This window comes from Typopeltis vanoorti, chromosome 14, assembly GCF_054136105.1.
Source record: "Typopeltis vanoorti isolate ZY-2024b chromosome 14, IOZ_Tvanoo_1.0, whole genome shotgun sequence".
In the NCBI taxonomy this organism is placed as follows: domain Eukaryota; kingdom Metazoa; phylum Arthropoda; class Arachnida; order Uropygi; family Thelyphonidae; genus Typopeltis; species Typopeltis vanoorti.
Window position 1 is genome coordinate 42,713,577 of NC_143562.1, and position 25,393 is coordinate 42,738,969.

Sequence of the window (25,393 nt, forward strand, 5' to 3'; positions counted from 1 at the left end):
TTGATCCTGGCTGGGCCATCCAGGACCACCCGTCTCGCCGAAGCAGGGGCCAAAGTTGTGCAAGACAACCAGGATTCCCCCTTTCTGGATGTCCACAGGTCACACCACACGGCAAACACGGCGGCAGGGTGTTGGATCCCAGTGATGGTGGTCTGGAAAAAGGATAGTGAAAAAGACTCATAAGAAGTAGAGCAAATAATACGAGAAGAAAAGCAAAGAAAAAGAGGAAAAATAAAAAGGGCTACCATCACTGGGAGGTCCCCCTCCACCACGAACAGGTGCCCCACATGGAGGGGGGTGTCAGAAGAGAGGATTGGAATATGCGAATGCATGGAGAGCATTTGAAGACAGATAGGAACTGTATGTGAGAGACCGCTTGCATTTGAATCAAGAAGGATGTAGGCATCAGGAGAGATTACTGTTTTCTGAACGAGGTGGTATTTCAATGCAGGGAAACTAGAATTCCCAGGGTGGGTGGGTGGTAGCAGGGGGTGGCCCTTGTGGGAATGGGTGCTTGGGGTGGTGGTGGTGGTGACATCAGGTGACACTGAGTCCAGTGGAGTCTGGAGGGGATAATGATAGGTACAGAAGCAGTGACATTTTTATGCTTCATACTAATGCCAGGAGTATCCGGAATAAAGGAGATGAATTGGTGGTGCTGATAGCATCAGCCTGGCCAAAGATTATTCGGATCTCTGAGACGTGGTTGAAGAAAGATGATATAATAACAAGAATAGAAGTAGCAGGGTACAGCATTTTTCGGCAGGATAGGATGGGAAAATGCAGTGGTGGGGTACTGCTTATGATAAGTGATGACCTATGTCCTCTAAGAGAAAGCTATGGAAGGCAGTGACACTAATGGTTTTGAAAACATATGGTGTGAGGTAGAGGTGGGCAAGACAGGATATTTAGTGGGGTGTTGCTACAAGACAAGGAGCACAGAGGGTGGGCAGCAGGAGATGTTTAGGCAGTTGAGCTTGGCAAGTGCAACAAGAATGATTTATGGGAGATTTTAACTACAGCAGTATAAGTTGGGAAGAGGAAAATGCATGTAGTAATTAGCGTTGCCAAATGAAAATTACTAAAAACAGCTAAATCTTAAAAAAAAAGAGCTAAAAAGGAGTTAAAAATAAAAATTTGAAGTTAAAATTTTAAAACTAGTAGCTGATGCTATTAAGTTATAAATACATCTTCCATGTGGTTTTCTGCACTTAATTCACCCACATTTTCACGTAGATTTTCAGCTTTATTATATGTGGCCATTGTTCTAATATTACTCAGTGTAGATTCTGGTAAATGATAGTCTGTACAGCACTTATTGTTACGCCTGAGCCCATACTTGACTGACAAAATAGCTGTCAGCATTGGCAATTCCATCTTGTTTCTTAATTTAGTTTTAACTACATTCATGGAACTAAACATTCGTCCAGTTTCTGCATTAGAATTTGGCAGTATTGATAAATTTATTGCATACTGAGCAATTTTTTTAAATGGATTCATTCCAGATGCATCTTTATATTCTCGTACTTCAGTCCAGAATAGTTCAGTGTTTTCTATATTTGTCCATTTATTTAAATGGATAGTATTGTACTGGTATTCAGCAGCAGCAACATCCTTTTTTTTTCGCTCATCATTTTGCGTTATTTTCTTTTGTATCATCAACTCTGAAATTTTTCTTTCAAATCTGTAACCAAGATTTGGACTGGGATCCAAATAGCCATCAATCTCTGACTCTAGAGGGTCGACTGTGGATGATGGTAGCACTAACATATTAGCAATAGAGCGAATTAAATGAGAAAGGTCTTCAAATAATCTCATCTTATCCGCACTGTTAGATGCGAAAATTTTGTTAGCTTCCCGAACTTGAACTAGAACAGGATGCAAAAATAAAAGCTACAACAGATTCCTTTCATCTTTGTACATCTCCCACAAAATTTGAGCTTTGCAACATTTCTCAGTTGCACTCATGACGTCGAAGTGAGTTTTTAATTCCAATCACTGGCTGAAAATTCTGTCTACTGCAGGTTCAATGGAGAGCCACCTTGATGCACAATTGCTTACAATTTCCAGAGGAGCATCATTTTCGTTGATAGTTTGATAAAGCTCTTTGTATGCTGCTTGTCCTGAAGAAGAAGAATGTGAAAACCACTTATACGTTTCGGCAACTAAAAATTATTCTAATTTTCTTGGGAGAGATTCTGCACAAGTGTGAGACATTGCCAGTTGTAATGAATGGCATACACATCTAATTAAAATTAAGGAGGAATATATGCCTTCACTTGTTCATAAATGCCATTATTGACACCAACCATAACACTGGCATTGTCTGTACCAATTGCAATGAGATTTTTAATGTCCAGTTTCTTGGTCAAGAGCTCTTTTTTCAGTGCAGCCACAATACCAGTAGCGTCACACTTTTCTAGAACCACCATGCTCAGAAATGTATGCATAATTTTGTTGAATTTCCTGCTATAATAAATGATGGCCATTCCTAAAATCTTATTCACTGTGATGTCATTCGATTCGCCCATTAACAAGCTGAAATTTTCATCTCCAATGTCCGCAATTAGATCTTCTTCAAAATGCTCACTTAGAATGTTCTTTACAATTGCAGAGCACTTAGTTTGGTGCATTTTTACCTTTGGCATAATTTGACTGTCTGGGATGATATTTTTACAAAAATCTACTAGATGATCGCAACTGTTGAATGATGAGTGACAACAAAGAAATAATGCCAACCTACCTTCAAAGTTTGCGGTCTCATCAGACTTTTTCACAAGCATATTTGTAATAGGAACAGCCTTATATGAACTGCAGCAAGATGTTTCTTAGTTTCACTATGCTTTACAAGCTGACATTTAGCAGCTATATCACCTGCAAAACTTACAGTGGCCTTTTGTAGCATCACCAGGAACTTCACACAGCCATTTACTAAACATTCCCATTTGCAACCACTCCCTCCTAAATTTTTGCTTGTAAGTTTTATTTTTCTCTTTGCTTATTTTTGAAGAAGGGTATATAACTCTTTACTGCAACAAATTACGATCAGTCTTTGAAAACTTCCCACTCGCTATCGTATCCACCAACCAGAACACTGTGCAAAGACTAACTTTTAGCGGTGCTATCAACTTTAAAACGACAAAATGGCAGACTGTTGGGCCACGTGACTGACTGACGTCATCATGCATTTGAAATGTGTACGATGCTCGTACCAAACGTACAATACAATTCCTTATCAAATGCGAACATCTGGAAAACTTTTAAAACAATTTCTTTAACAGTAAGTTATAAAAACAACTAAAAAGAGCTGAAACTAGTTCTGAAGGGGCTAGATTAAAATTTTTGGAGCTAGGGAAGAAAAAAAAAGAGCTAGATCTAGCTCCAAAAGAGCTAAATTGGCAACACTAGTAGTAATAAGGGAATGGAATTTCTGGAATTCTTGAGGGACAGATGTCTTAGGCAACATGTAATAGAGGGAACAAGAGGTTCAAGAGTTTTGGATTTGGTCATAGCATCAGAAGAGCTGATAATAACTGAGATGACATCTCTTCCCCCAGATGGAGAGAGTGACCATGTGGTTTTGACATGGCCACTCATGCAGAAGTATCAAAGAAAAGGGAATGTATGTGGAATTATAAGGCAGATGATAATAATAGTCTTAGATATCAACTTGGGGCAATTCCACAGAAAGTGGAATTGGAAGGCCAGGATATCATCAGTGCTTGGGAAATTGTGAAGGAATATTTGCTAGCAGCAATAGTAAGATTAGTCCACGAGTGAAGAAGAGAACAGAATGGGTGTAAAGTGGATGACAAACAATATCAAACAGGAAATGTATTTCAAGAAGAAGTTATGGAAGTGTTAGGTCCCTAGCTTCTCCTTTCTGGTTTTTCTTTTTGCTTTTGGTTATTTTGTTTTCTTATAATACCCTAATTTAGTTTCTTATCTTAAGAAGTTACGTGTACCTGAAATTAGTTCCTGACAAATTATTTTAGGATCGACTGCGCCAGCCAGAAACCAGTTTCTGATACTGAGACTTAAGCTACTAATTATATCAACAATTTAGCTGAGGTTAGAGATCACGTGGTATGCAGTCATGGCCCGCTTTTTTCTACTCTTTATACAATATCTCCTACTTATACAGGTCCGAACTTTTCTAAGTGGTAGTTCAGTCTCAGACACAAGAACTCACAAGTTTTAGTTTAAAAGAATACATTTATTTAAACAAAAGGTATTTACACTAAAATCATATCTCAATAATATAAGGATAAACTCATGCATAGATTTTCATACTACTGTAATAAATCACTCAAATATCCTAAATGATATCTCTCATCACACAGGCTCATCTAATTTTATGTCAAGAGCATTAGTTAATCATCCTTATTCTTGTATCTCACATTAGGATTAAGTGATGCTCTCGTGGTTATGCAATTCTTGAATATTACAACCTTAGCTAAATGTACATGATATATTCACTCAATTAACAGTCACTGTTTTAGTCAGAGGACTAAACTCTTTCCTGTAAAACTTATATAATTTATAGGCTCAATATAAGGAGCAGGGCCTTCACACACTATCACATATACTAAATCATTTAATAACTGTTCTGCTATAATATCTCTCTTTCACAAGAGATTAAACTAACATAGGAAGGTCTTATCACAGACGATTAGTCCAAACGGATCACTTAGATGGCTTGAGCAGGGCTATGCTCAAAGTTCTCTCTCCTTTTGTTTCCTCTCTTTCTATATGACTTGTTGTATATAACATAAAAGTTCTGCACCTTACCGGCTATTTCCTTAGTGAAGTTGGTTCCTTAACTAGTCCCGTGTTTTCTTCGGACGTGGCAGGATTCTCTTGTCGCTCCGCTGTCTGTTGCTTTCTTTTCTATCCGAAGGATCTCCTTTGCCGTCCTCAAATTGGTAGCAGATTTACCAATGGCACTGTCTGCCGATGTTCTGTCCGATATCTTGTGCATATCGGATCCCACAGCAATGTGGAATGTTGCTGGATACTGGAGACAAGCTTCCTCAGCCTTCACAGCCTTCGAACAAGAACATAGGAAAAAACAGGAACGTGAGAGTGTTTAAAGTGCGCGCGGCTCCTTATATTTCATTTGCGAGCGCCCACTCTCATTATTTTCATCACCTACTTAACTATCCCTGATTCATCAGGTATTGATGATGTCACATTCTTTTCTCCATGCCTCTCTTGACGAAACTGTTACGGTTGAGGTTACCAGATGGCTATACGGTTTTTCTGCTGTGTCACTGTGGACTCTTACGTAGTGATTTGACCTTCCGTTGATTGGTTGACATATGATTCTGATTTCTTTAACATAATTTTCCCATACTGGGCATGATTTTAGAATACAATTTGGACTATTTTATAACAATCTTACTAATTAAATTGATATACCCTCTTTGATTACAATTCATTTATTATTTCTTTACCCCTGCTCTTGAGAGTATAAGCATGTTTTTATCGTAAGTCAATTTCTTCTAATGTTGGGTCCGAAATAAATGGCTGACTGATAGTGGGCCGGTTATTTCCGACACAACAGAAGAGATATAAGGAGAGGAGTGGAGAGCAGATGTATGAAGAATATAAGACTAAGGCCAGGACAGTAACCAGTATGGTAAGGAAGGCAAAACTGGAATATGAGAAGAGATTGGCACTAAGATCCAAAGATAATCAGCAGGAGGAGAAATGATTGTGGAAGAATGACATTGTGGGATTAAAATGGGAATAGAGTGACTGATGTAGAGGACATAGTGGAGTTGTTCAATGAACACTTTATTGGAATATTTCATCCTGGAGAAGTAAGTTTAATACACGAAATAGCTCAGTTGGGAAAGCGTTAGATTGAAGATCTAAAGGTTCCCAGGTTTAGGCAAAGGAATTTTTTTTAGCCGGCCTCGTTGGTCGAGTGGTTAGAGTATCCAGCTAAAAGGCTGCGGGTTCGAATCCCACCATAGGCATGGATGTTCAACTGTCTGTGAAAATACTAGTGGTGGTGGGCAATGGATGGTGTTGGTGTAGTTGCAGTTGTTTGTAGTTGGTAGATTTAGATTTAGTTGTGGGGACAGAGAGCTGTAGAGTAGGTGCCCTACTTCCATGCATCTTTGAACTCCCTGGAGGTGTCATGTAATAATAATATTATTATTATTAATAGGTGGTCTGAAAAGTTCTCACCCTAACAATGAAAAAACGAATTTATAATTTCAAAATTATTTTGCAGGCCTGTTTGGCCGAGTGGTTAGTGTATCCATTCTTCAGTCAAAAGGCTGTGGGTTCAAATACCGCCATGGGCATGGATGTTTGCGAGTCTGTGAAAATACAAGTGGTAGTGGTGGGATAGATGGCGTTGGAGTAGTTGCAATTCGCTGTAGTTGGTGGATTGAGTGGTGGAGACAGAGAGTTGCAGAGTAGGTACCCTCCCTCGATGAGTCTTTGGACTCCCTGGAGGTGTCACAAATAATAATAGTAATAAAAATAATAATAAATAATAATACTAAATGGATAAGGCAGATTCGCAGTTTAGAGGAGCAAGAGGAGAGCATGTTCCAAATACTGAGTACTCTGGATGTCAGTAAAGCTGTGGGACTAGATGGTATTTCACACAGGATTTGAGAGAATGTACTGAAGAACTGACGGCTCCATTAACCTGACTTTTCAATGAAAGTCTAACTATGGGAAAGGTACCCAAGGAAAGGAAGGAAGGTAAGATAGCCATTGCATAAGGGCGATAGTAGACTGGAAATATCTAATTACAGGACTGAATATAGTGTTGTACTATCTTACCTGGGTAAGTAGTACAACACCAGGCAACTCGTAGCAAAGGTGGAGCAAGCTACCAACACTCCTATCCCAGTAGCTCCCATAATGCAAAACACATCTCCTTGTGGATATGTATACTGTTATGTCAACTCCTATAGGTAAATATGACCTTGCTACTGCTTCTGCCTAGTATCTCCAACTCTGGGCCTGGCTCCCACTGAAAAGACCTCAATAAAGGTCGAAACTAGTCTGGGTAGTGGCCAATCCCTTAATGCATAACAGTATACATATCCACAAAGAGATGTGTTTTGCATTATAAGAGATACTGGGATAGGAGTGTTGGTAGCTTTCTCCACCTTTGCTACGAGTTGCCTGGTGTTGTACTACTTACCCAGGTAAGATAGTACAACACTATATTCAGTCTTGAAGATATTTTCAGGTGCAAACTTTGTTTGCTCTCACTGGGATAAAGGATTAAACTAAATTTATCATAATTACAGGCCAGTTTGTGTTTCATCAATAGTCGCTAAGATCTTGGAGAAATTAGTGAGGGACCATATACAGCGTCAAGCAGATGAGGGCAATGTTATCTGTGTTATATAATAAAGTGACAAGAGCAGTTGATGAGGGAAAGGCATATACTGTCATTTTTTTTTTTTTTTTTTTGATATTTAAGTCGCAGCACATGGGTTTAGATGTCGAATTGGTCAACTGGATTCAGGATTGGCTATCTGATAGGTATCAGAGAGTTGTGTGTGGCGGGGCAATATCAAGGAGGCAGAAGGTTACAGATGGGGTCCCACAGGACTCAGTACTGGGACCTGTATTGTTAACTTTTATATCAAAGACATTGTCAGTTGATTGCAGGGGGATATTCAGTTGTTTGCAGATGATGTGAAGCTAGGAAGGGTTATTAGTAATAGTGCAGATGTGGCAGCCCTGCAAGAGGATATGAATAAACTGTAAAGATGGAAAAATGAATGAGGGTCTCGGTTTAATGAAAATGTAAAGTCCTGAACTTTGGGATCCATCGATGGGGGGATGCATACTCGGTTGGAGGAGCTATACTGGAGGAAGAAGGGGAGACATGAGATCTGGGAGTGGTGATTGATAGAAAACTGAAATTCAGGGAGCATATTGCAAAGATGGTGAAGGAAACCCAGAGGATTGCCGCAATATTGAGAAGCACACTGACTTGCAGAGATAAAAGAGTTATCGTTCCGTTGTATAAAACTCTGATCAGATCACACTTAGACTATTGTTCTCAAATTTGGTTCCCAGGATTTGAAGGGGATAAATTAATAAATAAACCAAGACAAATGATTGTCTTGGTTTGTACAAATGATTTGAGAGGCAAAAAGTATTCTATAAGTAAGGATTAAAAGGGGTTGTTAGAAGAGGCAAAACTGAAGAGCAAGAAGGTGAAGATTGTAAGTCTTCTAACATGCTATGATAGAGGAGAATTGAGGAGGAGGGGGGGTTGCTGATAGCCAATGAATCTATACGTAGATTGAGCAAAAGGAATGATGTAGAATTTGATTGTGACTGTGGTTTCTGTTTGACAGAAAGGTGGATTTGTACAATGATGAGGGACTGCATCTAAATGGTTTTGGTATTAGGTGTCTAGAGAGAACTTTGTTCACTGAGCATGCTGAAGTGCAAATCCAGGGAAACTTAAGCAACTAGGATGAAAGCAAGTGAGTTTGGGTGCTATCCCCAAATGAAGTGTATGAGTGTGAGAATGACCAAGTGAGGAATTTATTCTCTCAAGCAAAGCAAAAATATTGAATAGGGTAGTCAATTCAGAAAGTAAAGGTGGATGGGGGGGGGGACTAAAGGGATGCTGCAGTTTCTATATAATAATGCCAGAAGTATCAGGAACAAGAGGGAGGAGTTTTTGGCATTAGTGCAACCTCACCAAAAGTTGTAAGCATTATTGAGACTTGACTAACAGCAGATGATGTAGTTACAAGAAGGGTTTAGTATTTTCAGGGAAGATCGGATTGGGGAGGAGTAGTGCTGATGAGAGCAGATGAATTGCAACCAAAAAGAGTAGGAAACAGGCAGAAGGGTGGCTGTTCATTTGAAGCAATCTGCTGGTGGACTTCAACTATGGAGATATAGGCTGGAAGGAAGAAAGCTCACATGGCAGGAAAGAAATAGAATTTATACACCTGCTGAGAGATAATTACTTAAGGCAGCATGTGATGGAAAGGACTAGGGGTGGGAGAGTATGGATCTGGTCATAGAATCAGAAGAGTTATCCATAACCAAGGTGACAACAACGCCTCCAATTGGTGAAGGTGACCATGTGGTCTTGACTTGGGAGATTGTAAAACATGAGGAATATTCTATCAAGGAGGGGTATTTGTGGAACTACAAGGCAGGTGATTATGACATGCTCAGGAAGAAGCTTAAATCTGTACCATGGCATAAAACACTGCAGGGTAAGAATGTTAGTAGTGCATAGGATATAATTACAAGTCATCTAGAGGAGGCAGTATTAAACTGTATACCTAGGGTAAGGTGGGTAAATCAGGTAGTAGGAGTTAGACGAATGAGTAATATCATTAAGCACCAGCTGCAGAAGAAGAAAAGGCTGTGGAGGGTATATAAAGAGAAAGGTGGCCAGCATGGCAAGGAAGGCAAAATCAAATTATGAGAAGAATCAAGCCGAGCAGACCAAAGGAAATCATAAAGAGTTCTTTTATTATGTGACAAGTAAGAGGAAGAATGACTATGGAAGATTAAACTTAACGAGTGATGATGGTCACAAGGAGACAGAAGCAGATAAAATAGTTGAGTTACTGAGTGACCACTTTGCAAAGGTATATTATTCTAGTGAGGTTACTGCTTTAACATATGCGACAGACACTAATGTGGGAAGAGATGAATAAATTGGAGATTCTTAGGATATTGTAGAATCTCAATGTAAATACAGCTGTGGGATTAGATGGGATATCAGCTAGGGTTTTTGCGAGAATATGCAAGGGAACTGGATGTGGCTCTGTTATGCTCTTTAAGTCTCAGCTCTAGTAGAGTTCCAAGGGAGTGGAGAGAGGGCAAAATAACTAACTTTTTATAATAGAGTAACAGCTGAGTTGGATAAAGGAAATGGCTACACGATGATTTTGCTGGATTTTGCAAAGGCATTTGATAGAATACCACATGGAACTCTGTTATACAAATGAGAATAAATGGGATAGATATGACTGGTTAAGTGGATAAGAGGGTGGCTGATGGACAGATATCAAAAAGTGGTATATGGAGGGACAGAATCAAGGCGAAAACAGATGACTAGTGGTGTGTGTGTGTGGCAAGGTTTAGTCCTGGGACCATTGCTGTTTAATTTGTACATAAATGTATTGGAAATAACTTGAAAAGAAATATCCAGTTGTTTGCTGATGATGAAATATTAAATAGAGTAATAGTTAATCAAGGTGATGTGGAGAGCTTGAAGGATGATTTAAATAGGCTGTCAGTATGGGCAAAAGTTAATTTGTGTCTATTCAATGTTGAGAAATGCAAAGTTATGCATTTTGGGATAAATAGATTATAAGCCATGTATCACATTGATGGCAATGTATTCCAGGAAATAGATAAAGCTAGAGATTTAGGAGTACTGGTAGACAGAGAGTTAAAGTTTAGAGCAGTAGTCAGCAACCTTTTTAATATGAAGGACGCAATACTGCAGGTGCCATAACGCTCGCAGGTGTTATGTTGCCGACTCCTCCTGATTTAAATAATTAAACTTAAAATTACAATTGGCATGAATGGTTTTGAAATGTCTTTCTATATTACTTTTTTCATCTGACTGCATCTAATCTGACAGATACATGCCAATTGTTAACATGAATATTCTTTTTTGTATTCATTTTTATTTTTATGGTATTTTATATTCATTCATATGTAACAAAAATATGTTGTAAAAGCGAGGTAAATAAAATAATGTTAAAATTTGAAATCTCATTTTTTTTAAAACAACTAATCATAGAATTTCTAAGCCTGAAATGAGAGAAAAAATGCCTGTGTCATGAGCCCTCCATAATTTTCAAATTTTATATTGCGCTCTTCATATTAAAAAGGTTGCTGACCTCTGCAAGATGTGCTTTACATTTATGGAAAATACTAAGGAAAGAAGTTTGGAGCTTGCTCCACCTTTACTACGAGTTTCCCATAAGGCACAGGCCTGGTTGGCCGAGTGGTTAGCATATTCACTCTCCAGCCAAAAGGCTGCAGGTTCGAATCCCACCGTGGGCATGGATGTTTGTGATTGTCTGTTAAAGTACTAGTGGTGGTAGTCGGCGGTAGATGGCATTGGTGTTTGTTGATGAAAGTAGGTGGAGTTGTGAAACTACGAGTTGTAGAGTAGATGCCCTCCCTCGACGAGTCTTTGGACTCCCTGGAGGTGTGATGTAATAATAATAATGCTTGCATCCGCCGAAACTTTTAGTTTCTATATATTCGGCACGAAATTCTTGTAGTTTCTATATTCAGCTATGAAATAATGTTGGATTCAATATTCACTTAATTTGTACCATCATGTATTATATTTCCAGTGTTTTTTCTTTATGTTTTCTTGCATTTTAGCATATACTAGTAATGAATGTATCTTTCAGATATACTGCGATCTACACTGCAAAATTACCACTACGAGCTATAAAGCAGTTTACAATAATTTCTCTGAGGGTGCACTAAAAATTCACTGTGGGCACCATGGCGCTTGCAGGCACTATGTTGCCGACCTCTGGTTTAGAGGACATATTGCTAAGGTAGCCCATAAGATTACTTGGCTATTGAAGAACAGAGATAAGGAAGTTATTCCTCTTCATAACCCTTAATATACCCACATCTTGATTACTGTGCTCAAGTCTGGTCCCCTGGTTTTCTTGGGGATAAGGATGCAGTGGAGAGAATTCAGAGGTGAGTGACCAAGAGGATCAGTGGCCTGTGAAATGTTCTCTATGAGAACAGATTGAAGGTGTGTGGACTGCAGAAGTTGGTTGATAGGAGAAAAAGAGGGGATATGATGGAAACATTTAAGTTGCTTGAAGAGTTTTAAAGGATAGATGCAGGGTAAATCAGCACTTGGCTAGAGGGACCAGAACAAGGGGGGAGGGTCATCCCTGGAAGTTAAATAAATGTGTGGTTAGTAGGGATATAAGGACTAGAATTTCTGCTTGGAGAGTTGTGAATGAATGAATAGAATGGGTTGCCAGAGTCAGTCTACCCCACACAATGATATATTGTGGGTAGACTGGGTCTTCTGACTCCATGGAGGTGTCCGTATAATAATGATAATAATAATAATTTATCAATTGCAACATCCAAGAAAATTGCTGTATATGAATCTCCCTTATCTAATGCATTCGTCACCTAATCATAAAATGTAAGCTGATTGCTTTAAACAAGGCTTACTTTTCACACTCATGCTGACCATCATAGAGAATCTTATGTCCATCAACTCAATCCCATATTCTATTCCTAACCAATTTTTCCCTCACTTTGACCACAACTGCCAATATACAGACTGGTCTATAATTGAAAACTGCCCATTAGGATCCCCTTCCTTTTACTTGCCTAATTAATTTGTCTAAACATTTCACAACCAGTACTCTCCACATTCACTGGTATACAACAACATTCTGTTAGCTATACTATTCTACTGATCTCAACTTCACACCAATTAGATTCAAAGCCTTTGCACGTACTACTAATTTCCATTTCCATTCTTCGTGGACACAATTTCCTCTGCTGCCATTAACAGTACTACCCTATCCTATTCTAGTCCTGATAGTATATCATCCTCGGACAACCAATTTTCACTTATACCAATTATCTTTGGGCATAATGACTCGATGAATGCTACAAACTTAGTCCCTTTATTTCTGATAGTCCTTACATTAGTATACAAACATAATTCTCCACTTTTTGAGGCGACCCCACCACATTACTCCAAACTCTATCTACTATAGTACATCTCTCTCTTCGGTCTGACCATCCCCGTTTCTCTCATCCTGACTCATATTTTCATTAATATGCTTATCATTCCCACCTTTATGTACTGCATCACTCTTCACTGCCATAATCACTTCCTCACCTTTGTAACCATCTTCATTCTGTTTTTCCACAACCTACTTCTCAACCTCTTTCTGACCTTCAGTAATATTAATTTTGTATAAATTCTATGTACTTTTCGCAAACAACAGTCACTTCAAATGTCCAACACCAAACCATTCCAATTCAAACCATCAGCTTTTAACCATTCTAACTTCCTTTCAAATTCACCACATACATACACAAATAGAACATTCTTTGCCTGATGCAATTCAGCCATCTTTTCAATTCAGTGTCATTGCTCTCCTTCTCAGTTCACTACTATCATATCTGGGGAACAAACTAATCACTTTCCTAATGACACTGTTATTCTTCACCTACTACAATAACTTCTTCAAATCCCTTTCCACATTCTTTGTCTCATTATTCAAGTTATTTGTGCCCACCACCACTAATTCCAAAGCCCGTTCCTTCCTTCTTTCCATGCAAAGCATCAGATATTTGTTTTATTGTACCAACTGGGATTGCATGTCTTATGTACCTTATCATTTACCACACCTTTATGACTGAATCTCCATATAAATACACACAAATTATTTAGCTATTTGCTTCTTCATATTAACCTTCTCCTCATTAACATCTATAGATACTTGCTTCTTCCTATTGACTTCCTTTTCATTAACATCAGTTAATCTCTTCTTTAAAGTTCAATTTTTTCCTCCTCCATACATTTAAATTCACTCTTCATTTTCATTAACTCTCATCTATTACTGTCACCAGCACTTCTATCCATTATCTGATTACTCCTGATGACACTGGTCTCATTTCTGGAATGTCCTAACCTGTTATCACACTTCTCAACACACTGCAATATGCTCCTTCTAATTTAACCTAAAATCCCATAAATCTTAAACATTTTTGGACATATATACATGTAACATATAAACTGAAAATTCTAGGGAAAAACTTGATCTATGAGTAAAACCTTCCACACTGTTGGTGTATGCTTTATTGCTGTTATTTTTGTAACTATTACTAATTCATATAAATCAAGTGCATATTAAATCCAGCATTATTTCAAAGCTGAACGTAGAAACTATGAAAGTTTTGTATGAAATTTGGCCAGAGAGCATACAGGAATACACTCGCTGGCATTTACAAGTTGCCCTAGTGCAGACCATATAGAAGACATCATGATCGCTTGTCCATGAGTCCATATATTTCCCTTTTATTGATCCATTTTGATAAGGTTTCACTGGCCTGACAGCTGTTTCGAACTGGTTGGTTCTCCTCAGAGACCGGGCTGAAACCTTAAGAGAGCAAAAACTCTAGTTCAGTATTAAGGAACTCGAAGTTTCAGAGAGGTGTATTTTTTGTAAGAGAACTCTTGGTCGGTGCGTAAAGTATTTACTAAAATAAGAGCCGAAAGGCTTCAGTTAATATAATCATACCTTCTATATGGTCCACACTAGGGTAACTCATAAATGCAGGCGAGTGTATTCTCATAAGCTCTCTGGTCAAATTTCATATGAAACTTTCATAGTTTCTACATTCAGCTTTGAAATAATGCTGGATTTAATATCCACTTGATTTATATAATTTTGCATTGCTGAAATAAAGCCTTTTGGCTCTTTATTTTAGTAAATATCACTAATTATTCAGACATAATGAATTTCTCTTCTTGGGATTATTCTAACTTCGAATCTCTCTTGGCATAAGCATATTATACATGCTATCTTATCTGCATACAAAAAATTAGGTTTTAACTTTTGCTCAAGGCATTACTTTAATTCTGAAACAGCTATTAACTATATGCAAATCACATTTCCATTCAAAAACTCTATAAATTTATTTGATTCAGGGCAGAAGAGAGCAATTAGCTTGATTAAGCTTAAGGAGTGTGATGAGGGTTGAATTTTAACTTGTGATACTTTAGTAGTTTTCTTATTAAGTGTGATACGGAAATTTTGACTACCTGGAAGAAGTATCAGCAGATTCACAGGCTTTATTTATTTTGCCGGCCTGGTTGGCTGAGTGGTTAGCATATCTGCTCTCCAGCCAAAGGCTGTGGGTTTGAATCCCACAAACATCCCACCATGGATGTTTGTGATTGTCTGTGAAAATACCAGTGGTAGTGGTAGGCAGTAGATGGCACTGGTGTAGATGATGACAGAGACGGAAAGATGTAGAGTAGATGCCCTCCCTCGATGAGTCTCAGGACTTCCTGGAGGTGCTGTACCTTTCACCAATATATATTACCACATGATAACTTGGTGTACAAGCTGCAGAGGATGGGAATAGAGAGTATATTATTATTATTATCCAGGCCTCCATGGAGTCAAAAGACTCATCGTGGGAGGTTGTTTCTAGGAAACACAAAGTTTATCATACAACTCCTTGAACCCATTGACCATTCCCGCTCCAACCACTCTCTCAGGCAATGCATTCCAAGATTCAACCACCCTCCATGCTAAGAAACCACTTCTCACCCTCTTGTGCATAGCCTCCTTTCGTAACTTCCAGGGATGGCCCCCTTGTCATCGCTCCTTCCCGCCGTTCCGCAAAGTGAAAGAACTCTCCAATGTCTAACCTGTAACTGCCTCTCAACAGTTTAAAAGTCTTGATCATATTACCTCTCCTTCTTCTATCCACCAAACTCTGCAGTCCACATTCCCTCAGTTGATCCTCATCACTCATATTGTACAGTCCTGAAACCATCTTTGTTATCTGCCTCTGTATCCTTTCCACAGTCAATTTATCCCATTCAAATCCTGGGGACCAAATCTGAGAAGAATAGTCTAAGTGTGGTCTGATCAGGGTCTTATACAATGGAATGAAAACTCTTTTATCTGCAATATTGAGAAGAATGCAGGTCAGCATCCTTCTCAATATTGCAGCAATCCTCTGAGTTATCCTCACCACCTTTACAATATGCTCCCCGAATTTCAGTTTTCTATCAATCATCACCTCCAGATCTCTTGTCTCCTCTACCTCCTCCCATCGATGGATCCCAAACTTCAAGACTTTACATTTTGCTGCATTGAGCCGATACCCCCATTCATTTCCCGATCTATCTAGTTTATTCAAATCCTCTTGCAGGACTGCCGCATCTTCACTATTACTGATAATCCTTCCAAGTCACATCATCTGCAAACAACTGAATGTCCCCTTGCAATCCATTGACAATATCATTGATATAAAGGTTGAACAATACAGGTCCCAGTACTGAGCCCTGTGGAACCCCACTTATAATCTTCTGCTTCCTTGATATTTCCCTACCATACACAACTCGCTGATACCTATCAGTCAGCCAATCCTGAATGCATTTGACTAACCTGACATTTAAACCCATGTGCTGCACCTTAAATATCGGCTTATCATGTGGCCCCCTGTCAAACGCCTTTGCAAAATCCAAAAAAATGGCAGTATATGCTTTTCCCTCATCAACTGCTGTTGTCACTTTATTATAAAAGGCAATCATATTATTAAAGCAAGAGCGCCCATTAACAAATTCATGTTGATTCTCATAGATAACATTACCCTCATCTGCCCAATGCTGTATATAGTCCCTCAGTAATTTCTCCAAGACCTTAACAACTACTGATGACATACAAACAGGCCTATAATTAGACACTTCCAGTCTGCTACCGCCCTTATGCAGTGGCACTATCTTACTTTCCTTCCATTCCCTGGGTACTTTTCCCACAGCCAGACTTTTATTGAAAAGCTAGGTCAACGGAGCTGTCAGTTCTTTAGCACATTCTCTCAAAAACCCGTGGTGAAATACCATACAGTCCAACAGCTTTACTGGTATCCAGAGTACTCAGTATTTGGAACACACTCTCCTCCTGCACCTCTAAACCTGCCCTATCCCTCTAGTATTAAAACTTCCTCCAGGATGAAATACTCCAATAAAGTGCTCATTGAACAACTCCACTATGTAATCTGCATCAGTCACTCTATTCCCATTTTTATCCCAAAATGTCATTCTTCCACAATCGTTTCTCCACCTACTGGCGACATAGCTAAAACATTCCCTAGGATTTTCTTTGGATCTTAGTGCCAATCTCTTCTCTTCTCATATTCCAGTTTTGCCTTCCTCACCATTCTTCATGTTGGTTAGACGGATCAGAGATTGGCTCTGAATGAAACCAGTTGGTTGTGTATGATGGAGCAGTCTCAAAAAAGGAGGGTAGAAAGTGGTATGTTCCAGGGTTCTTTTCTTGGGAGAAAAAATTTTCTCTTTAACTAGTTTGTAAGCAATACATCATGTGGACTGAGTGGGGTTTTTCAGTTGTTTACTGATGATGCAAAGTTGGGGAGAAATATAAGTAGCACTTCTCATGTTAATTCTCTTCAGGAAGATTTGAATAGACTTTTTTACTTGTACAAAGGAGTGAGGTTTAGCTTTAATATTAATAAGTGCAAAATGTTGCATTTTGGAGTGCAGAAATATAAGGCTGTGTACTATATCAATGATGCCACACTGCAGGAAGTGGATAAGATTCGAGATCTGGAAGTGATGGCTGACAGCAGACTGAAGTTTAGAGGGCATATTGCTAGTTTCGCAAAGTCTGCACATTATAGTGCAGCTATGATAAGATGTAGTCTAACATGCAGGGATAAGAAAGTGGTCGTGCCATTGCATAAACCAGACTTGGACTACTGTGCTCAAATTTGGTCACCTGGTTTTCAGTGTGATGTGGAAACATTGCAAAGGGTCCAGAGGCAAGTGTATGATGACTAAGACAATGTCAGGACTTTGAAATGCTGGCTATGGAGAGAGAGGTTGAAGAGATGGGGATTACAGAATTTGGTGGATAGAAGGAAAAGAGGTGATATGATAGACATGTAAAATCCTTTTGCTAACTTACATGAACAAAAGGATTTTATCAGATTAATCCAGAGGGGATTATAAAAAGAGAAGAAGGTGAGAGGAGAAAAACCAGGTCATCCCTGGAAGTTATGTAAGAGTATGGTGAAGAGGGATATGAGGAGTAGATTTTTACATGGAAAACTGTGAGTGAATGGAACACATTACCAGAATGTGTTGTTAATGCAAGGAGTGTTAAGGATTTTAAGATTCTTCTGATTAATCCTCCTCCTCTTTTACCTTTTTACGGTGTCGAGGTTTCTTTATTCTTGTAACTGCAACCATGAGTTGAGTATAAGGTGATTAGAGCTATGCCTCCTGGTGTATCCTATGTCTGTAGATGCATGTGTTCACGGGGCTGGTTTGCCTGTTTTGGGGGATGAAAACCCCTCTGCCTCTGTACAAGACTGGCTAACTCACCTTTCATTGAAAGAGACCTTTATCTGGTCCTCATATCACTGATGGGAATCAAACCCAGGTCTTTCCAACCATAGGGCCTTGTCTATACTGACTGAGCTACAGAGGCTCATTTTAAGATTCAGTACATAAATATGTTGTCAGTTGAATGAACCTCCCATGATGAGCCTGTTGACTCCATGGAGGGTGCAATAATAATAATAATTGACCTCATACTCTTTCACACATATCTTCGTTTTTGGCATTTTCTACAACTATCAATGGAAACTGTTCATCAGAATTAGCATCAATAATTCTCGAAACTCACAGAACATTTTTTTTTCATCTTTATGCATACCTTCTACTGCTATCTTTTGACATAGTATTCCCCTTAAATATTCCCTAAAGGATATGATCTACAGGTCTTCAAATTCGATATTAACAAATTTCTTCTTTTGTTTCACCTTTATGTCTATCCATAGTACTAATGTACTATAGGGAGAACAACCTCTTATGGATGGAATGAACACATAAAAGAGACTGGCCATTTGTGACTACCCATACTGAATGTAATTTTGGTACTTACTAATTGCTTTTTCTATAGGCAACAATACCAATCTACTTCAAGTCTTAAGTTTATTATGCCTACTTATTACTTCATTTTATTTTATTTATTTATTTATTTTTCACAAGAGTTCTGTATGATAGTGACCTGGATTAGAAGGACTTTACTATACATCATCATCATTCATTGATATATGAATATCAGAAAATCTATAAAATGAAAGTGAGCTAAGTTGCTCTGTTTTGTGACAGATAGTTCATGAGTCCCATCTTCAAAAAGAAATCTACTTATGTATTGCCAAAACCGTTTTCTCAGTCTTCTTCGGCATCCGTAAGTTGGTTTGTAGAGAGAGAGAGAGAGAGAGAGAGCACTGAATTCAGGTGAAGGTGAATGTCTAAGTTGGCATCCCAACCACCTCATCTGACTTTTCTGAAATGTTTCCATTAGGGGTCTTTCCTATCATTCTTCAAGAATGACAGTATTAGTAATGACAAGATCACAGAATGTGATCTTGCCATGTATATCCCAGTAATGATTGAAGGTACAAGTTGTCTCAAAGTTAGTGATGATATCAACTGCTCACTTAGTAGTGATGTTCTATTTCTGGGAACCATATGTAAATATTGCTTGACTGGTGGGTTTGTAGAGATGAATTCTGGTATTTGTAGTGATGAAATTGGATTTTCAGACATTAGTTAGGCTTTTACAGAAATGAAGGGTTTTATACTTTCTTTTCACTATGTCAGTTGGAGTATCAGTGTAGGAACCAAGGTAGTAAAATCATTTACATATGCTTTAAAGTGCATCATTTAATCTATAACAAAAGACTTACAGATAAATTAACTGAAAAAATTCACATATATACCACAGTGATTAAATTTTAATAATATGTAGATATTTCGTATTAAGTATCTTAAGACATCATCAGCATAGTTGTTACAAACAATACTAGGAATTACATACAAAGGAACATAGTGCATGCTTACATTGGAATCCCTCTATGCAAACAGAAGCATGTTTGAGGACTTAAAATTAATTTGGCTGTAATTAAATTAAATTAAAATATATCTGATGAATTTATTTTATACAATTGAGGATAATAATTTCCCAGACTTTTGGGATAGTGAGACAGTCATTACAGTTCAGATTGGGTGTGTGATGTAAGGCTTCAGCATTTTAATTACATAAACACTCATGTTTATATAAGGATCTATGTAGCAGTTTTGGTGGTTTTTCATTGGATCCTATGGTTAGGGTTTTCAACTCCATGTTGTGAAAGGCCAGATTTTTGTGACTTGATAAAACGGATGTGGTCTTGATGTTCAGAGATACGTTTACTTATAGATCTTCCTGTTCGTCCATAGTAAGACATCTTACAAGAACATGAAACTTCATATATGCCAAGAAGCATCATAGGTGAGAGTTTGTCTTTTGAAGAAGGTAGCAAATTGTGGATCTAGTTGATTGGTTTATAGATAGCGACGAGTTTGTATTTCTTCGTAATTTTTGAAATACCATATGTCAAAATGCCTTTGACATATGGTATAAGAGTCCCATGGGCTTCTTCTTGTCTGGGTTGATGTGCAGGAAAGTGGCTGATGGTTTTTTGAGTTGTTTTTGGATTATATCCATTTAATATGGCTGTATCTTTAATGATTTCCAATTCTTGTTTTAAAGATTCTTCACAGGAACAAAATTGCATGCTCTGGATACCAAAGATTTTATGACGCCATATTTTTGAGATGGATGGTGAGCCAATGAATTGTAGATGTAACGACATGAAAACGTTGGTTTACGATAGACAGAAGTGGAGACCATCTTGCTTTTGTTGGATGTGTATATCAAGAAAGGATATATCTTTTATATACCTAGAAAAATAATCAGTCAGTTTCACTGACTGATTATTTTCCTAGTGATGAATTTGTTGCAAAAATGAATGTTGTTGATCTTATCTAGAAATGAGTATTGTTCAGAGTGGCTCCAGAAGACATCAACATATTGTAGACATATTTTTGGTTTTGGTTCAAGAGTGAAAATTCTATCTTCTAGGTGTTTCAGAAAAAGGTTGGCTAAGTTAGGTGATAAGGGAGAGCCCATTATTGTTCCTTCCTCTTGTTTATAAATTTTATCTTTCCATGTGAAGTACCTAGATGTGACAGCAAATTTGAATAATTCCACAATATCGGATGGAAATTTTTGAGTTAACAATTCTATTGTTTCCTTGTAAGGAATATTATTGAAGAGAGAGAGAGAAAATGTCGAAGCTTATTAGCATGTCTGTTTCTGACAGTTGAATGTCTTTCATTTTTGTGTGAAATTTTTAATTGATGAAGCTCAGTGGCCTATGAGAGGACAGAAAAGGTTGATCAAACATGTGACTATATGCATAGAGGGATTCCAATATAAGCATGCGCACTTACTGTTTCTTTGTATGTAATTCCTGGTATTTTTTATAATAACTGTACTGATGATGTCTTAAGATGAAATATCTACATATTATTAAAATCTAATCACTGTGGTATACACGTGAATTTTTTACTTATGAATATTCCACAGGTTTCACTATATAATAGATTACAGATAAATTGATATTTTCACTGACTGAAGTTTCGAATTAATTGGGAAATAATAAATAAATAATGTGAAAATTTTTGCTAATACAGAAAATGAAATGAATTCTTATATATCAAGCTGTTCTTGATTTCTGCTATAAAAATGCTTACATTACTTTCATTACACTAGATGTTGAAATGATTTCCTGAGTCTCATTGTTAATTTCAGTACCACATAACTCTAATGGTGGTTGACTAAGGTCTTGCCATACTCTAACCACTGCACCAGGACATCCTCTTTCTGTGGTTAATAAAAAAAAAAGTTCATATTTGAATACCATAACTAAACCATTTTTTGTAATATAAATATATTATTACTTTTATCATTATTATTAACATGTTCTCTGTGGGGTCCAGCGATTTACTGCTGGATACCCAGCTTAACCTTAAAAAATCTTTGCAAAATATTATTACTCCTTATTCCTCTCAACTATCTTGTATACTTAAAACTGAACTTCCACTTACATGCATATAAGTAAACTCTGCAATTAAAAACTGCTGGCCACAATGGATGTTCTATAGTCTGAATATTACCTCTCCTCAGGCTAAATATTGAGAAGTCCAAATGTCCTCACTTCTATGGTCTAGTGCGCACAAATCCTTTAGAAGACTCCTTTGACTATTAAGAAATATTACAAGCATTACTAAATTTGCATTTTTGAAAATTATGGAGACAACTACCGTGTTTGAATAAAAACTTTAGTTTAATATAACTAAAATCTACATTCGACGTTTCGACCTTTATGTCAAGGTCATCTTCTGGAGCGTACAAATATACACAGGAAACAAGCTATACTACAATCAAACTGGTTCGTTAAAGACACTGACCAACCGCTACCACAATTGTTGGCCTGACCTCTAGTGAAAAAATAAAAAATAAAATAAAATAAATAAATACATAAAATAAAATAAAAAATAAATAAAAAACAATATAAAATAAAATTAAAATAAAAAAAAATTATACATCAACGCTAGAGTACTATTATTAGTGTTGTTTAATATATATATATATATATTAACATCATTCCAGCCAGTTGGTATGGAATGGTTTCTAATACTAGTTATGGATTGGCTAGAGTCCTGACTTATGCTGGAGCTTTCATATTAGGTAGGCTGAATGTGTGCCATCCAGATCCTAGGTTTCATGCCATCTTTGTTATTGATATTGGGGTGGTTTATCAGGATTTCACAGGATTCCTTAAATTTCCTGCTCCTTACACCTGCGGTGTAAGGAGCAGGTGCTTTACCAGTTGATTTGGTGTAAGGTGTTGAGTGCGTGGTCTGAGAGACCTGCTTCACCATAATGGTTATATTTAATGTGTCTAATGTGTTCTTTCTTACGTATAGGGATTGTCCGTCCTGTTTCACCACTGTACGGTAAATTACAGGTGCAGCGGATGCAATAGACTCCAGGATGTGCTAATGGGAGGAGAGGATCCTTAGAGGAGCTGAATATGGTTTTAAGTTTAGTGGGTGGTTTAAAGGTGGCATTGAGGTTATAATGTTGTAGGATTCTGTTGATTTTTTCCGATAACCCTTTAATGTATGGGATGGCAATGGTTTTACTGTAATCTAGATTCGTTTTTGTAGTAGTTTTATACAGTATTTTATTAACAGTATTTTTGTTATAGCCATTATTTATGAATGTGTCACTAATGATTTTTAGTTCTTGTTTCAGGGCTTGCTGGTTAGAGCAAATAGTTGTGGCTCTGTTTTTAAGGGTGTTAATGACTCCATATTTTTGTGATGGGTGGTGGTGGTATGAATTCGCATGTATGTATTGGCCAGTGTGTGTCGGTTTTTGGTAGACCGTGAAGGATAGACTGCCTGAAGGAAGACGTGTAACTAGTGTGTCTAGGAACGGGAGCGAATTTTGGTTTTCGATTTCGATGGTAAATCGTATGCGTTCTGTTGTTTGTTCAGGTGGCTGAGGAATGTGTTTAGTATTTGTCGCCCGTGCGGCCAGATCGCGAACACGTCGTCAACGTATCTGAGCCAAACTGTCGGTCGTAGCGTGGCAGAATCAAGAGCCCTTTGCTCAAAGGTTTCCATGTAGAAGTTAGCGATTGGGGGGAATAGTGGTGAGCCCATGGCTGTACCATCTTTTTGTAGGTAGAATTTGTTTTGCCACATGAAGTAACCGGACTTTAGTACGTGGGCAAAGAGGGCCGTAATGTCGGTTGGAAATTTGTTCTGTAGTAGGAGAATTGTGTCATTGATGGGGACATTAGTGAAAAGGGCAGAAACGTCAAAACTGACTAATAAGTCGTCTTTGTCGAGTGTTATGTTTTTGATTTTGTTTATAAAGTGTTGTGTGTTTTTTATGTAGGAGGGGGAATGACCTACCAACTCCTTGAGTGTTGCTGCTAATTTTTTGGCTAGGTGGTAATTGGGACTATCTATTTCTTCCATGATTGGTCGAAGGGGCACATTTTGTTTGTGTATTTTCGGAACCCCATCTGGGGGGGGGGGAGGCATAGTGGGGTTTGAGTTTTTTAACCGTGTTTGGTGGCCAAGAAGTGACGGACTTGAGTAGTTTTTCTGTTTTATCCTTTATCCTTTTTGTTGGGTTATAATTTACCATTTTATATGTGTTGTTATCGGCTACTAGTTGGTTCATTTGAAGTATGTATGTTGACCTGTCAAGGACAACAGTGGCACTGCCTTTATCCGCTTTCGTTATTATTATGTTTTTTTTGGCTTTTAATGATTTAAGTGCTGCTAATTCTGTTTTAGTCAGGTTGTTCTGTATGGTTTTCTTAGTATTTAGGACATTATTGGTTTCTAGTCGTATTTTATCTGCTATATTGTTTGGTAGGGATCTGATGCTTCTTTCAATGTGGTAGATAAAATCTAATTTGTTTACCTTTTTTGTTGTTATTGCGTTGTTCAGTCCTTTATTCAGTAGCATAAGTTTGCCGTTGTTCAGGGTGTGGCTTGATAGGTTAATCACATGGTTCTTGCTTGTCGATGGTTGGTCGCTCCTTGTCTCCCTTGTTTGTTGTTCATTGTTGTTGTTTACCCGGGAGGAAGTCCTCTGATTGGATGGATTCCTGTGATTGGCCGCCATATTTTGCCGTTGTTTCAAACTGTGGAATTTTTTCTTGAGTTTTTCTTTATTCTTTTCCAAGGTATGTTTGGTCGAATTGTCAGTAATTCTTTCAAGTGTTTGTAGAATGTCTGGATTAACATAGTTAGATGTTAATACCTTATTACCTTATAATAATAACCTTATTCCGATCTGCATCAGGCTAAAAAAGAAATTTACGTCCGCTAAGGCACTCCGTATCTATGACCACACAGAAAAAGCAATGCTTAGAGAACAGATTCAAACAGCCCGCCAAAACCTAGCTACAACGCAAAATCTGGTTTCTAAATTACAATCCGAACTATCAAACTTTAATTTATGTTAATTATAAATTAAAGTTTGATAGTTAATTTGATAATTTAATTTAATTAATTATAACCCAACAAAAAGGATAAAGGATAAAACAGAAAAACTACTCAAGTCAATCACTTCTTGGCCACCAGACACGATTAAAAAACTCAAACCCCACTACGCCCCCCCCCAGATTATATGGGGTTCCGAAAATACACAAACAAAATGTGCCCCCCTTCGACCAATCGTGGAAGGAATAGACAGTCCCAATTACCACGTAGCCAAAAAATTTGCGGCAACACTCAAGGAGTTAGTAGGTCATTCCCCCCCCCTCCTACATAAAAAACACACAACACTTTATAAACAAAATCAAAAACATAACACTCGACAAAGACGACTTATTAGTCAGTTTTGACGTTTCTGCCCTTTTCACTAATGTCCCCATCAATGACACAATTCTCCTACTACAGAACAAATTTCCGCCCGACATTACTGCCCTCTTTGCCCACGTACTAAAGTCCGGTTACTTCATGTGGCAAAACAAATTCTACCTACAAAAAGAAGGTACAGCCGTGGGCTCACCACTATCCCCCCCCCCCCCCCCCCCCAATTGCTAACTTCTACATGCAAACCTTTGAGCAAAGGGCTCTTGATTCTGCCATGCTACGACCGACAGTCTGGCTCAGATACATTGACGACGTGTTCGCAATCTGGCCGCATGGGCGACA

At 38.0% G+C, this 25,393-nt stretch overlaps 1 protein-coding gene across 1 annotated transcript in view; it reads right to left on the reverse strand.

Annotated features, from left to right (window-relative positions):
* The window catches only part of LOC150099409 (tolloid-like protein 2), a 781,663-nt gene that overhangs the window by 54,350 nt on the left and 701,920 nt on the right, over positions 1 to 25,393 (reverse strand). Inside the window, exon 14 of the mRNA XM_090403893.1 lies at positions 21,398 to 21,527. Within this exon, the coding sequence (XP_090260019.1) occupies positions 21,398 to 21,527 (130 nt within the window). The remainder of the gene's footprint in view (positions 1 to 21,397; positions 21,528 to 25,393) is intronic.